The sequence below is a fragment of the Manis pentadactyla genome, chromosome 17 (genome assembly GCF_030020395.1).
Source record: "Manis pentadactyla isolate mManPen7 chromosome 17, mManPen7.hap1, whole genome shotgun sequence".
Lineage (NCBI taxonomy): Eukaryota > Metazoa > Chordata > Mammalia > Pholidota > Manidae > Manis > Manis pentadactyla.
In genome coordinates, this window is record NC_080035.1 from 10,132,604 (window position 1) to 10,147,967 (window position 15,364).

General features: G+C 38.1%; 1 protein-coding gene across 1 annotated transcript in view; it reads right to left on the reverse strand.

The window, feature by feature from the left end:
- LRRC63 (leucine rich repeat containing 63) overlaps nucleotides 1-15,364 on the reverse strand; it is a 50,191-nt gene that overhangs the window by 4,191 nt on the left and 30,636 nt on the right. Inside the window, 2 exon segments of the mRNA XM_057494625.1 lie at nucleotides 6,426-6,669; nucleotides 11,595-11,689. Of these exon segments, the coding sequence (XP_057350608.1) occupies nucleotides 6,426-6,669; nucleotides 11,595-11,689 (339 nt within the window).

The window sequence follows — 15,364 nt, forward strand, 5'->3', positions numbered from 1 at the left end:
CTCAGTAGCCCTTTCCTACTTGTCTAAAGTAGGACAGGGAGAAGACTAATGCTTAAGTCTAGAAAACTGAATGAAATAGTGAACAAAAATGCTTACCACTGGAAGATCTCAGACACAAAATGCAGTGAGTTGAGCAGTAAGAAGTCTTTAAGACAAAACGTATACACTTGAAGAAAGAGGAGTGCAGGCAACCTCAGAGAGGAGGCATGCTTAAGGCGCTTACGATTCTGTCTTTTAAGGCTTTCAAGAATGGGGCAAAGGGTAGAGGGGAAAGGGGGGGTCAATGTAGGCTTGATGTGTGATCTCATGCTGTCTATCTCCAGTGACAGACATTATGTCACTATCCATGATCAGTCCTCTAGATATTCTGTAAGATAAATGTAATACAAGGAATTTCTTGATCCTGTTCTTCTTCAAGATAGTGGTTACCCTCAAGCAGTGGGGACATATCATTTAGAACAGTTTGCCCTGCCTTAAGGTTTGGTTATTGGCTGATTACCATAAAATATGTTAGGACTCTTACCTCCTAAATTTCCTGGTTTTTAAAATGGAATCTTAGCCTTAAGATGGAGTCCCTCCTCTTCTTACTATACTATTTATATTTCTGCATTTTTCATCATAGGCAGGAAAAGTTAATCATGATGCTTGTCCCATGTCCCTGCCCTACCGCAGGGGGAGAGGGGAATGGGGAGATGTTGGTCAAAGGGTACAAACTTTCATTTATAAGCTGAATAAGTTCTGAGGATCGAACGTACAGCATGGTGATTATAGTTAATAATATGTTATTGCATACTTGATATTTGCTGAGAATAAATTTTAAGTGCTGTCATCACACAAAAATGTTAACTGCGTGAGGTGATGAATGTATTAGTTAACTTCATCTTAGCATCATTTCACAATGCATATATATATCAACTCATCACATTACACTTTAAATACACACAACTTTGTCAAAAACAAACAAGTTGAAGCTTTTGAAACAAGCCTCCTCTGGCTAGGAATTGTAAGGGAGGGAAAGATTGCTTCCCCTACCCATTTTAGGTCCACGGCTGTGGCCCTTGAAATTAAACTTGTCAGTTTAAGTTTGTGAAACAGATTCACAAGAGAAAAATCAGTTTAATTATGTACATATGGGACTTTCACAGAGAAATGAGACTCAAAGAGGCAGCCAGATGATTGAGTGTTACATGCCAACTTAGCCTAAACAAAGGGAAGGAGATCTGGGGCTTCTGGGCTGGGGAGACAAGTTATGAGAAGGTGGGTGAAGGAAATGTATGGTAAATAAGCATTCTCCTATTATGTGAAAATATTACACTTTTGTCAATTTATGAAACTTTGACTTACTGTTTATGTTTTTTGTGTTTTTCTTTTAAGGGTTCTTTCTCTACCATGAAGTCATACAATGGTCTCCAATATTTGCTTGTGAAGGCTTTAAAGTTTTGCTTTTGAGATTTAATTCATTAATCCAGCTGGAAATGGTTTTATGATGATATGTTCATAGCAGGAATCTAATTATATATTTTTCCTCTATAGATGAGAACAAATGTCTCACTATCATTTATTGAAAAATCTGTCCTTTCCCTACTGACCCACAGTGCTGTTTTGTCCAATATTGTTTCCACATGTGCATGAGAACATAACTGTGCTGTATATTCTCTTCCATTGGCTAATTTGTCTTTTGTTGCATGTAAAACCAACAGTATTACTTTCTATAACTTTATAATGTCTTTATATCTGGTAGGCAAGTCTCTTATGTTAGGCTTCTTTTTCAGGTTTGTCTTGGCTATTTTGTAGTCTCTGCTTTTCCATACATATTTTATAATCATCTTATCAAGTTTCTCAGAAAACTTTGTAGGGTTTTAACCAGAATTGCATTGAATATGTATTCTGTATATGAATATGTATTCTGCATATGGGAAGAATGGATATATTTTTGGCATTGAATCTTATTAGACCTGAATATGTGTATCTCACTTATTTAATTCAGTCTTCTTTGCCTTTTTGTAAAGTTTTATGTTTTTTCTCCATAAATATCTTGTACACATTTCACTTGATAAAAATCTTGTACATATTTCATCTAGGTACAGTATGTTTTCTCTTGCTATCATAAAAAAATATCCTTTAAAAATCACATTGCTAACCTTTTAATGTCTGGTTTTAGTTACATCTTCCTTTTAACACCACACCATAGACATTGTTGTTATTATTTCATAAGTCTGAGAGAGCAGGTTTGTTTAACTACAAAGTTTCCAATTTCTTTTCCCTCCATCCCTCTACTTCTCAAAATTTACTTCTGGAGTATTGTCCTGCTTTCTGATTAACATTTTTTGCAAGTTCCTTTGTGAAAACTTAGGAGGAGTAGATTCTCTCTTCTATTTTCTCTGAAAGTGCTATTCTTTCTCCCTTGTCTTGAAAGTTCATCTTGGTGGGCAAAATAACATTTTTTCAGGTATCCCAGTTGCTGGCAGTTGATTCATTATTCTTCGTAAGTGGCGTTTTCCCCCCAGCTTATTTTAAGTCTTTGCCTTTGTCTTTGGTGTTTATTTCTCTGTGTAGAGATTTCAGCACCTGTGAATTCACATCATTCATTGCTTCTAAGAATTTACAGCATCATATCATCAAATAATGACTCCCAACATTCTCTTTAGTCCCTCTTTCTGGGACTCTAAATTTAGGTTAAATCTTCTCCTTTTATTGTCCATATCTCTTTACTGCCTGTCTACATATACACAGTAATTTCTTCAGATCATTCTTCATATGTGTATAATTGTCTAACCCACGTACCAAGTTAATTTCAACAATTGCACGTTTAGTTTCTAGAACTTCATTTCAAATTTATTTTTTGCATTTTCCCAGGAGTATTTGATGGTCTTTAATACCTTAACCATCTAAAAATATACATTTTTTATTTCTTTAAACACTTAAAGTAGGTATTTCATCTTATGTACACAATTCTAATATCTTAGACCCTTGGAGATTTGTAGCTGTTGATTGTTTTTGGTGACTTTTACTCTTGTGGCTTATGCATTTGGAAACTTCTTTAAATTGTGAGATAATATTTACTTGAACTTAGTTTTCTGAAATCTTCAAAGTTTAAACTGAGGATGTTTCCCTCAGAAATGTTCTGCTGGAAGGGAGCTATTCGCTGCTCTGGGACCGCTCAGCCCTTTTGTGCGTATGGATTTGATTCGGGAATGTCCCATTCAGCTTCCCTGCTGGGGGAGGAATCAGATCTCTTAATCCCATATCTGCTTACCACTCACTAGTTACAGTTTATTTCCTTTTAAGATGTTTTGTCTTTGGATATTTTTCTTACTTTCTCATGTGTATTCAAATCTCATGAATACTGACATCTCAATGCATTAAAATTAAAAACTCTGCTCAGATTTTCCTTTATTGAATCAATATTGGTAATTTGTATACTCCTAGGAAACCATTTTACTTGGGCATACAAAAAATATTTGTTAAATCAATAATATGAACATTTATGATCAGTTCTGCAATAAAAATAGTTTCACACCATCTGAAGGAAATGAAATAAGTCTGAGTAGACTACAGTGTGTGGTGTTTTAAGACCCCTAATTCTGAGTGTAGGCAATGATTTTCATACTGGCCTTTGATCGCTGAGGAAGAGAAGTTGCTCTAAGTATGTCTGTTCTCTTCCTGGTGTCTCTGATGTTAGAGTAGAGTAAAGCATTTTCCTGCATAGTGCACCTGGGACTAACGAGTCTTTTTTTGAGAACCTACTTTTATCCTTAGTAATTCATAGAAAAGATTTATACTACAACTGTATAGATGTTGTATACAGCTATAGCTCAGCAATCTGTACCTCACATTGAATTTTTTTTTTTTTTTAGATAATTATTTTTTATTGAAGGGTAGTTGACACACAGTATTACATTACATTAGTTTCAGGTGTACAACACAGTGATTCAACATTTATATACATGATAATTCTAGGTACCAGCTATCACCATACCAAGTTGTTACAATATTTTGACTATATTCCTTATGCTATACATTACATCCCGGTTACTTATTTATTTTACAATTGGAAGTGTGTACTTTTTTTTGGTTGTTGTTGTTAGGGCATCTCTCATATTTATTGATCAAATGGTTGTTAACAACAATAAAATTCTGTATAGGGGAGTCAATGCTCAATGCACAATCATTAATCCACCCCAAGCCTAATTTTCGTCAGTCTCCAATCTTCTGATGCATAACAAACAAGTTCTTACATGGAGAACAAATTCTTACATAGTGAATAAGTTACATGGTGAACAGTACAAGGGCAGTCATCACAGAAACTTTTGGTTTTGCTCATGCATTATGAACTATAAACAGTCAGTTAAAATATGAATACACATTTGATTTTTATACTTGATTTATATGTGGATACCACATTTCTCTCTTTATTATTTTTAATAAAATGCTGAAGTGGTAGGTAGATACAACATAAAGGTAGAAAACATAGTTTAGTGTTGTAAGAGAGCAAATGTAGATGATCAGGTGTGTGCCTGTAGACTATGTGTTAATCCAAGCTAGACAAGGGCAATAAAACATCCACGTATGCAGAAGATTTCTCTCAGAACAGGGAGGGTGAGGTTCTAAGCCTCACCTCTGTTGATCCCCAATTTCTCACCTGATGACCCCCCTGCGACTGTGCCTGTCTTAGGTTGTTCCTCCCTTGAGGAATCTTACCCGTCTCTGGCTAACCAGTCATCTTCCGGGGCCATACAGGGAGATGTAAAGTTGGTAAGTGAGAGAGAAGCCTTATTGTTTGAAATGGTTAGCTTTTTATTTCTTTGCATATTTATGCCCTGTGGCTTCTATGCCCAGCATTTGTCTTGAGGTATCTTTACCACTTGGAGGAGTTATGATACTCGGTAAATTTGATATGAGGCACGAATTCTATTTAAGAATTCGTTGTAATTAGGAAGGAAGAAGAAAAGCTATAGAAGTAGCAGGCGGGAGAAAACATGGGAAGATTGATTATTTCTTTGACATATCTTCTTGTAGAGTAACTTCAGCATGTATAGGTTTTAAGCTACTACTTAAATTGCGCACACACATTAACATAATAGGAGTATAGTTACATAACCAAAGCATACCTGTAATTACCAGCCATCTCCAGTGAAACCAAGAAAACCAGTTAGGCACCCTAGGCATTTGTGAAAACTTATCAATGATATGATGGTTATTATCTAACTGAATTTGAATAGTTTGAGAAAAATCAGACAAATTAAAACAACCCATTCCTGGGCATTGTTCACATGCCATATGTTCTTTTAACAGTAAATAGTTTGTAGTTGTAAGATTTTGGAGCGCTACAATTTGCACTTCTCCTAATTCTTGGTTGAGTTCCAACAGTATAGATCCAGTCAAATTTGTTGTTTTACTGTATGCACAGGCCAGCTTAGATATCTCCTTCCTCATTCCAATGGCAATTCCAGGAACTGGTGGGATGAGTGCATCTACAGCTGTAGCAGTGCGTGGATCTTTGTTGGGGTTTTTTGATGATCCTCTTCTGGCATGAGTCTTCCAGAGAGTGCTGATGTTGGAAGTTCTCTTTCATATCGTATCTTAGTTCATTTTCGGGGTAGCCAAATTAGGCTTTGATCCTCTGTATAAACACAAACAGATCCTTTGCCTACACTTTTATATGTCCTTTATATCATTGTGTAGAACTCATTAGAGGTCACCACATAGGAACTGCATTTTTTTTTTTAATCATTAATCTACACTTACATGACGAATACTTTGTTTACTAGGCTCTCCCCTATACCAGGTCCCCCCTATATACTCCTTTACAGTCACTGTCCATCAGCGTAGCAACCTGTTGTAGAATCACTACTTGTCTTCTCTGTGTTGTACAGCCCTCCCCTTTCTCCCACCCCGCTATGGATGCTAATCTTAATACCCCCCTACTTCTCCCCCCCTTATCCCTCCCTACCCACCCATCCTCCCCAGTCCCTTTCCCTTTGGTACCTGTTAGTCCATTCTTGAGTTCTGTGATTCTGCTGCTGTTTTGTTCCTTCAGTTTTTCCTTTGTTCTTATATTCCACAGATGAGTGAAATCATTTGGTATTTCTCTTTCTCTGCTTGGCTTGTTTCACTGAGCAAAATACCCTCCAGCTCCATCCATGTTGCTGCAAATGGTTGGATTTGCCCTTTTCTTCACATTGAATTTAAGTAATAATTTGAAAATATTAGAAGATGGGCTGAATTCAGACTACATTAATATGCCTGAAGAGCCAGAAGGAACAATTTGAAGAACTGTGCATCTGTTTTGGTGTGTGGTGTAGGTGTTCAGTGTGGGGTGTATGTGTGTGCATGAATAGTAAAACCCATCTGGGCCTCTAATGAAGAACATACTAAGTGCTTAAAAGTGCATTTTGGTTAACAGGACTTCAGAATTTGCTCGCCACATTAGTAAGTTTTGAATTTCCACTGGGATCACATCATAGTATTTGTGTAGATCATTTTTTATAAAGAACAAAGAAGTAAGTTGAGTAAGACACTGTGGACTATTTAAAGAATTCTCTTTCCAAAAGATAGGATAGGTGAAATTATTCCCAAATAGGATTTTTTTCAGATTAAGCTTCAAAATTGCAGCTGGGCAAGTAGTCAATTCATTCCCATCAACAACCAATTTATCTATCAAGGAATCTGCAAACATAGGAAACCATATTTTAAAAGGTATTTATGCAATTTATAATGCTGAAGTAAGATTCTGTCCCAATGTTCCTGAAAACTGGTGTCAAACTTAGTGGCAGTAAAATACAAGTATTTAAGTATTTCCTTGGAATCAAGAGAATTAACTTAAAAAAGCCCCTGAACCAATACATTATTATGCAGATAAGCACACTTGTGTGAATGCAATTTGGGTCTTTGCAACAACATGTCATCACTATGAAAAAAGAAAAAATATTCATAAACAGCAAGACAAATGAAATGTTATACTACATAAATATAATATGGTTTAGTATGATGATGCAAAGGAAGAACATATTTTCAAAGACAAATTGAACATCAACACTTTATTTTCATTCAAGCCCAATCAAAACAGTCAAATTAACACTATCAAAGTGAATCATGTGCTAAGTTGTATTTTGACTTTTCATCACCTGAGTCCCCTTGGTTTTTACTGTGTCAATTGGTTCTACTAACTCTATTCTTGTGTTCAAAGAGAACCAACATAATTGGTTTTCTCATTTTATACTACTTGTCTTGAAGGTCATTTACTTTTACATTATATTACGTTTATATTAACAGTCATTTACTCATTTCTAATTGGTGCTGGAAACCAGCAGAAAAGTATCTGCTCATAAGGGCTTTAGAAAAATCAAATTAAAGGCCAGTCCAACTTGTCAAATGTATTAGGATGAAGAGGCTGATAGATGGACATTAGGTAATAAGAAGCTTAGGGTCTCAAGATTCACATTTGCAGTCAAGTTTCACATCATCTTATACACACAATTTAAGTTATTTAATTATGACTCCTGCTGACGATATTAAAACATGGTCAAAGAAAGCATTTAAAATAGCAAGGCTAGAAAGATGGCCCCTCAGCTGTCTTCAACCTTCAACCACAGTTTGACTACTGCCCTTCTCATAGTCCTGAAAAGGTGAGTGAGACCCCAGGCTCTGCTTCGGTCCTGAAGGTCCAAAGCTGGCAATGGCCACTTCTTCCTCTGCACCAAAACAAGCCTCAAGGCCAGCAGCCTGGAGACCCATGGACACCCGACTAAGTGCGGGCGCTCTAGGGAAATGCCAGTGAGCATCCCCTGAACACTCATGGGCGAGGCTGCCCTGCCCCCATGGGTTTATGTCACAGGCCCCACCTGTGACTATTCCTCTCCATGAGTTCTGGGAGAGCTCAGTAGACTAAACAATCTTTAAAGCTGGAAGAGCTCCATGCTGGGACAGCCCCTGCAGCGGAGCATCCTGGGGGACAGAGAAACTTATTCCTTCTACGCCACTCAACTCACACTCACTCACATGTGCTCTGCATGTGTTGCCCAAAAGGCAGAAGTGAGGTCCTGCTAGGAATCCTTTGTTAAAAAGAGGCATATGTCACAGGTCCTGACCATGTTTTTGTGAGTAGGTCCCCCTCTTTGGTGAAGACCCCTCAGGCTTTTCTTCCACTACAGCCCTGAGCCCTCCACTCCACTGTGGAACTGGACTGATAGTAAATGATTATTTGGGCAGTGGACACATGTAGGACCAGAGGAAAAGCAGGTAAGGCCAGAGTAATAATAGCTTAGCTTAGATGTAAATCAGGATCACAGGACTTCAGCTTACCCTGAAGGGCTATAGATAAAGCCTTGTCCCATGTTCTTGAGCAGTTTCACAAGAGCCGAGATCCCACCAGATGGATTCATGCTTCCCACAAGCACGTAGAACCCAGACGAGTTGGAGCCCAGAAGACTGATGATTAAGATTCCAGAAATATCTCCTGGTGACCTCATGCTCATCCAACCAGATGCCCATGAGCTGGTACACGATGTAGGAGTGATCAACAGACACACCTGTAGGCTGTAGGTGTAATGACGTACTCGGCAGCCCACTTCCCCAGCTCCACAGCCTTTCACACTGAAACCTCGCCCTCCCTTCCAGAGACCCTGCTTTGGGAACTACCCCCAGTAATAAAGCTTGTGCCAACTAATAAAACTTGTTCCTAGCCGAACCTTGCTTGATGTGACTTTGGCTCAAGCTCACCAAGGAGCAAATCCACTGTGTTCAGTAACAAACTGTGCTCTGAGATTGCTGCTGGACCTGAGCAGCAGGCAGGGCAGCCGGGGGAGAATAACAAACAGAATGCACCAGAGTTCTGGAGGCAAACACACCCTGTGGGGACAGACAAGAAGTTGAGGCAGGATAGGCACGAAAAACACTTAATAAGATTCAGATATAGCACACACATACACACACATGCACAAAGACTTTCTTGAATCAAAATACATGATTTGTAAAATTAAAAAATTAACTGGATGAACTAAAGAACATGGTCTTCATAGAGCTCTGAGTTAGAGGCAAAGGCAAAGTAGAACTCAGAGCAAAAATATAAAGAAAAATCATAAGGGTAAAAATATAAGTGCCATGGAAGACAGTCCAGGAGACCTAACATATTGATAATAGGTGTTTCATGAAAAGAAAATGAATCAGATGGAGAAGGAGAGGCAATAATTAAAACATATTACCTAAACTAAAAAAAAGTTTGAGATGGGTGATTAAAGAGTTCACCAAATTCTAGAAAAGATGGGTTTCATACTGTGAATTATAAAAAATATATATTTTGTCACTAGGTGATCAAAATTTATTTCTTATATCTATTAGGTCTTGGTCCACAGTTGCTGGCTCACAGCTCCCAAAACCCTTGAAATGTCCTGAGCAATAAAGAACAATAGGGGCATCTTTTCTTATGTTTGGTCTTCCTCAGTTTCTGAAATCACTTCAGAGTCATAAACATGAAACAGGTGTTTGTTATTCATAACAAGGCCCTTTCCACAGCAGCTGGGTTTAGGTTGAGGAGATGACTTCTGGAAAACGCTTAAGGCTGGTTGCAGGGGAATGAACCCTGACTAGACGAGTGGAAGTTTTGGTTTCACTCCCTGATTTCAGGGAGGCCACAGGGGCGGGAGGCTGAACGAGTCACCAAGCGCCAAGTGATTTAATCGATCATACCTGTGTAATAAAACCTCCATAACAAAAAAAAAAGAGGAGGTTTGGAAACTTTCCAAGTTGGGGATCCAGAACACCCCAGTGCCCCACTGTGCCAGGCTCCAAGCTCCATGCAGACAGACGCTGCTTTCTTTGGGAACTTGTCCTGTATAGCTCTTCATCTAGCTATCAGTTCATATCCTTTAATATATATCCTTTGTAATAAACCAGTAAGCTAGTGAGTAAATTGTTTTTCTGAGTTCTGTGAGCCATTCTAGCACATTAATCAAACTCAAGGAGGGCATTGTGGGAATCTGATTTACAGCCAGTCAGTGAGAAGTACAGGTGACACTGGACTCATGAATGGCATCTGAAGTCCAAGAGGGGGTGCTGGGAACCTCCAAACTGTAGCTGCTCTGTCACAAACACAGGTAACAACATGGACTTGCAATTGGCATGTGAAGCAGGGGGTGGTCTTGTGGGACTGAGCCCTTAACCTGTGGAATCTGATGCTATCTCCAGGTAGATAGTATCAGACTTGAGTTGAATTGTAGGACATCGAGCTGGTGTCAGAGAACTGCTTGTTAGTGTGGGGATTCTTCCCCACCCCCTACACAATGGTAGAATTGAGTGCAGATATTTTTTAACAGGTTAAAAAAAGCCACACTCTTATACATAAGCTGATAAAATTCCAAATATCAAGGATTCACAGTGTTTCCAGACACAAACAAGAACCACTTAAAAAAAAATCAAACTGGCATCGGGTACATCATCTATACCACTGGCTGGAAGCTTGTCGAGGACAGGACGATCGAGATTACTCATGACAAGGGCCGCAATGTAAGATGGCCCACCCAGTTAGGACATCGTTTATCTGCTAGAGTTAAAGAGTCAGAGGCAAAAATTACCCGCTTACTCTCTCTGAGGAAAATAAATAAGGAAAAACTCTAAACAGTCAAAGAATCAAAGGAAACAACTCCAGGTTCAAGATGAGAGAAAGAAAAGCAATAAACAAGGAATCTTAAAATACAGAGTTAAATGTAAATGGAGAGTGATTGAAAATGCTTATGAGATCTGAGTGCTAAATACAAATCTTTAAATAAAAAGAGCCAATGCGGAAAATGCTAATGAGAATCTGAAACAAGTTTCTAAACAATCTCAGTAAAACAGAATTAGATAAGGGGTACGTTCATTTGGATGGGAACTGGGAAAATAAAAGTATTCTAAAGGTTTCAACTATTGGTGGAAGGCAGCAGTATGGGGACAGACCATCATGGCAGGAAAAGTAGTTTTTATATTGCTTTTATAAAATATTAAAGAAAATTCTGTTTGTGAGTTTTGGGAAAGGAAAGAGCCATTAATAGTCTGAGAAAGTACAGTTATTTTTTGGGGGCAGAGGAAGGGCTTAGAATTATATTTAATGTTCTTAAAGATCATGATCTAAAAAGAATAGTTGAGAGACTATTATTGGAAAATAATCTTCCAACTAGTTATTAAAAATTATTCTAAATTCATAATGAAAATGGTATGATACTGAGCTAGGATGTAGATGAACTTGACACTTCCAAAAAATTAATGTGAGAATCAGAGTTTAGTATTAAAATTACACTGTATATTATTAACTTTTTGTATATATATATTTCCTTACAAGAAATAATCAAAACTGACAAGAACTAAAGGTGCGCACATGGAAGAATGGACAAAAGTAACTAGTTCTATTAAGTGGTTATCAGTACTGTCTTTTAAATATTTACTGAGAATGTTATGTCTTAAAAATACTATTCATTAACCATACAAATTAAATTTTGGTACACTTCATGCTTCACATATTATGATTTATGCCTACTGAATAAATGAAAGGGCTCAATTTTCTGCACAATCGTCACCAAATATATTCTTAGGTGTCATATGGCTTTGTATGTACTTACTACTTCCAAAATACCTGAGTTTCTGGATTTCATTTGGAATAAAAGCAATTTTATTGTAGGAAATGTCAAGTTCCTCAAGGTAGAACAAAGAAAATAACCTTAAATAGAAAGAGAAGATGAGCTGTAAAAATGATTATGTTTGTCATTACTGAACATAAAGAATTTAATACTTGAGTAAATAGGTAAAAGTAAAGAGAAATTATATTTTTCTAAGATCTTGAAGTTTATATAGACTTCTTTTCATTATAGATCATGTAATTACAGTGATATTTCCTAAGAATCATTTCTCTATCCCTTAAAACTGGCTTGAAATGTTTGGCGTGCATAAAGCTCTGACTAGAAAAAGCCACCTGAGATATTTCTAACAACATTTAGATATACTTTTTTCTTGGCTGAAGTGTTCGTTTCCTAGCACTGACATGCAAATTACCATAATCTGGATGGCTTAAAACAACAGAAGTTTATCATCTCACAGTTCAGGGGGTCAGAAGTCAAAACTTGTTCTCTCCCAGCTCGTGGTGGGTGCCGGCAACCCTTGGTGTTCTTTGGTCTGTGGCAGCATAACTCTACTCTCCACCTTTGTTCTCACTTGGCCATCTTTTAAGGACGCCATTTATGGATTTAGAGACCATCCTAAATCCAGTATGATGCCATATTAACTCAACTAATTACATCTGCAAAGACCATATTTCCAAATAAGGTCATATTCTGAGGTTCTGCTTTGACATGAATTTTTGAGGGACATTATTCAACACAGGGCCATTGCAGTAAGACTTTCGTGAAATATCTTTGGCCTTTCTTTCCGTTAAGCTAAGTACTTAAGAGTAAGAACCAAAGAACACGAAGACTGGTAACACAGAGCGCCCTGTCTTGCGGGGGTGGAAGTGGGCGTTGTTTCTCGAAGACTGGAATTGAAGGGCTACATATGACACTCATCAAAATCCCTAGTTAATATTCGTTTCTTTGTGTAACCTGTTCTTGAATACTTTTCTGTTTTACATATAAATAAAAGACTAAAAGAATTGCTTGCATGATTGCTAACTAAAGCATTGACAGGACAATATTTCATTAACCTCCCGCTATCTCAGCACCGCATGTAACAGTCCTCGGGACCTGGCCCCAGACCACTTGTCCAGTTCATGCCTCACACTCCTGCATGGTCACCTATGGCCCAGCATTTGCTAAAATTCCATGAATTAGCTAGTTCTCACATATTTCCAAATACTGTGTGTAATTCTCCTAAACTTGACTCTTGTATCAATGTCTTCACTTTTTAAGCCTTGGTCCAGATATCACCTCTTCCAAGGACCTCTTCTTGAATCTTTCAGACTGAGTGAGCTGCCTCCTCTGCTCCTCTGTTTACCCTTATCACAGAATTTACCACATTGTGTAATAAATGTCTGTCTCCTAGACTATGAGATGCTGCTTCATCTTGCACTTCTTTGTTAAGGTGACAGCTTCTTTCTTTAAAACTAACAAACCACCCTCTGCTAGCTTCCATATTTTCTTCTGCCTCACCTCTCAGCCTTCACAGAATTGAAGAGAGTTAGGGCCTTGCTCTGGATTAGGCTTTGTCTTAAGCGGATGTTGTGGCTGGTTTGAGCTTCTATCCAGACCACTACAACTTTCTGCATATCGGCGATAAGGCTGTTTCACTTTTTCATTCATGTGTTCACTGGAGTGGCACTTAATTTCCTTCAAGAACTGTTCCTTCACATTTAAAACTTGGTTAAGTGGAGCAAGAAGCCTAGGTTTTGACTTTCAAAATGTCTTCCTTACTAAGCTTAATCATTTCTAGCTTTTGGTTTAAAGTGAGAGACATGTGATTTTTCCTTTTACTTGAATACTTGAAGCCTTTGTAGCGTTTTAACTGGGATAATTTCAGTATCACTGTGTCTCAGAGAATCCAGAGGCCCAAGGAGAGGGCGAGAGATGGGGCGATGGCCAGTTGGTAGGGAAGTTAGAACACACAACATTCATCAGTTAAGCTGGCTGTTTTAAATGAGTGAGGTTCACGGACTCCAAAACAATTACAGTAGTGTTAGGAAGGTTAGGGTAGACATGAGCAGCTGGGAAAGGGGAAGATGAAGCCCAAAGAAGAAGCCGCCCAGATAAGATTCATGGAAAAAAGGCACCCAAACCCTGCCCGGGTGGGAGTCCCGGGTGGAGACCACAGAGGCTTAGCAGGGGGGTAACTTCCTCCCCAGCCAGATCGCAATCCGACAGAACTGAGAACTGCCCCCATAACAACACCTCAGCACGGGGAAAGCACATGCTCACTGAGAGGGATGGCGGTATAGAAAGAACTGTAAATCAAATAACCACACCTTGTCAGTCAAAGAGGCACCTCCTAGCCAGAGTGCAATAAACATAGAAGCCTCTGGCCCAGCAGATCCGGGCCTTTGTCTGCCTTGACTGTGCTCCGCTCCTCCCTTCAGGCGTATTCAAATAAAACTGTCCCCCTGCTTCGCTATTGGGACTCCGCCTTTCAGCTCTTTGTTGAGGTGGGGACAGGCACCGAAAAGAACGGACCCACCCTATAGCAAAAGTAACACCAAGGATCGCTGACTGCAGAGCACCATCACAAATATAATAATAATAAAGAAGTTTGAAATATTAGGAGAATCACCAAAATGTTATACAGAGACAGGAAGTGAGCAAACGCTGTTGGAGAAAATGATGCCAATATAGATTTGCTCAGTGCAGGGCTGCAACAAACCTTGTTTGTAAAAAAAGAAGTATCTCAAAGCACTGTACAGTGCAATAAACAGGTCTGTCTACTCATGCAGCAACATGGGTGACTCTCAAAAGCAATATGTTGAGTGAAAGGTGCCATACACTTGCATAAAAACTATTGTATGAATCAATTAATATCATTTTCAAGAAGAGGCAAAACAAAATTTTGATGTTAGAAGCTTAAAGATTAACTGGAAATGTCCACAAGGAATTTTTCTAGAGTAATAGAAATGCTTAATATCTTGTTTTGGGTGATGGCTACACGGGTGTATACATTTGTTAAATCCTTTGAGTCAAATACCTAAGATCTCTGCATTTTTTTGTAGGTAAATTTTACCTGAAAAATTTTAGAAATAAGAAAAAATAGGAGGAAAGAGGAAAAAAATCCAGAGTGCTAATAACTATTTTTTATGTATGGTGAAATACATATAACATAAAATCTACTATTTTAATCATCTCGAAGTGTACCATTTGGTGGCATTACTTACAACCACAGTACATTGATCACCACTGTCCATTTATAGGATTTTTGCATAATTCCAAACAAGAATTCTATACCTATTAAATAGTAGCTCCCCTTTCCTCTCTTTTCCCCTACTCCCTCCACTCTGCTCTCTGTCTCTGAATTTGCCTGTTCTAGGCACTTCATATAAGTGGGATCATACATTTGTCCTGTCATGTCTGACTCATTTCACTTAGCATAACGTTCTCAAGAACCACCTTCATTGTACATTATAAATTCATGTATCAGAATTTAACTCCTTTTCAAGGATGAATTATATTTTATTGTATATATGTGTCACATTTTGTTTATCCATTAATTCGTTAATGTGCTTATGGGTTGTTACCACCTTTTGGCTATTGTGTGTAAAACAGTTTTTCCATTCTCCTGGTAATGAATATTTGAATTGTTTCCTGTTGAAGGTTATTGGGGAAAAAACTGCTATGGACATTCTCATAGATTATTTTATTACTGAGGTTTAAATTTACCTTTTCCTTCTTACATATGAGTGACTGAGCTACTGAAGAAAATCACA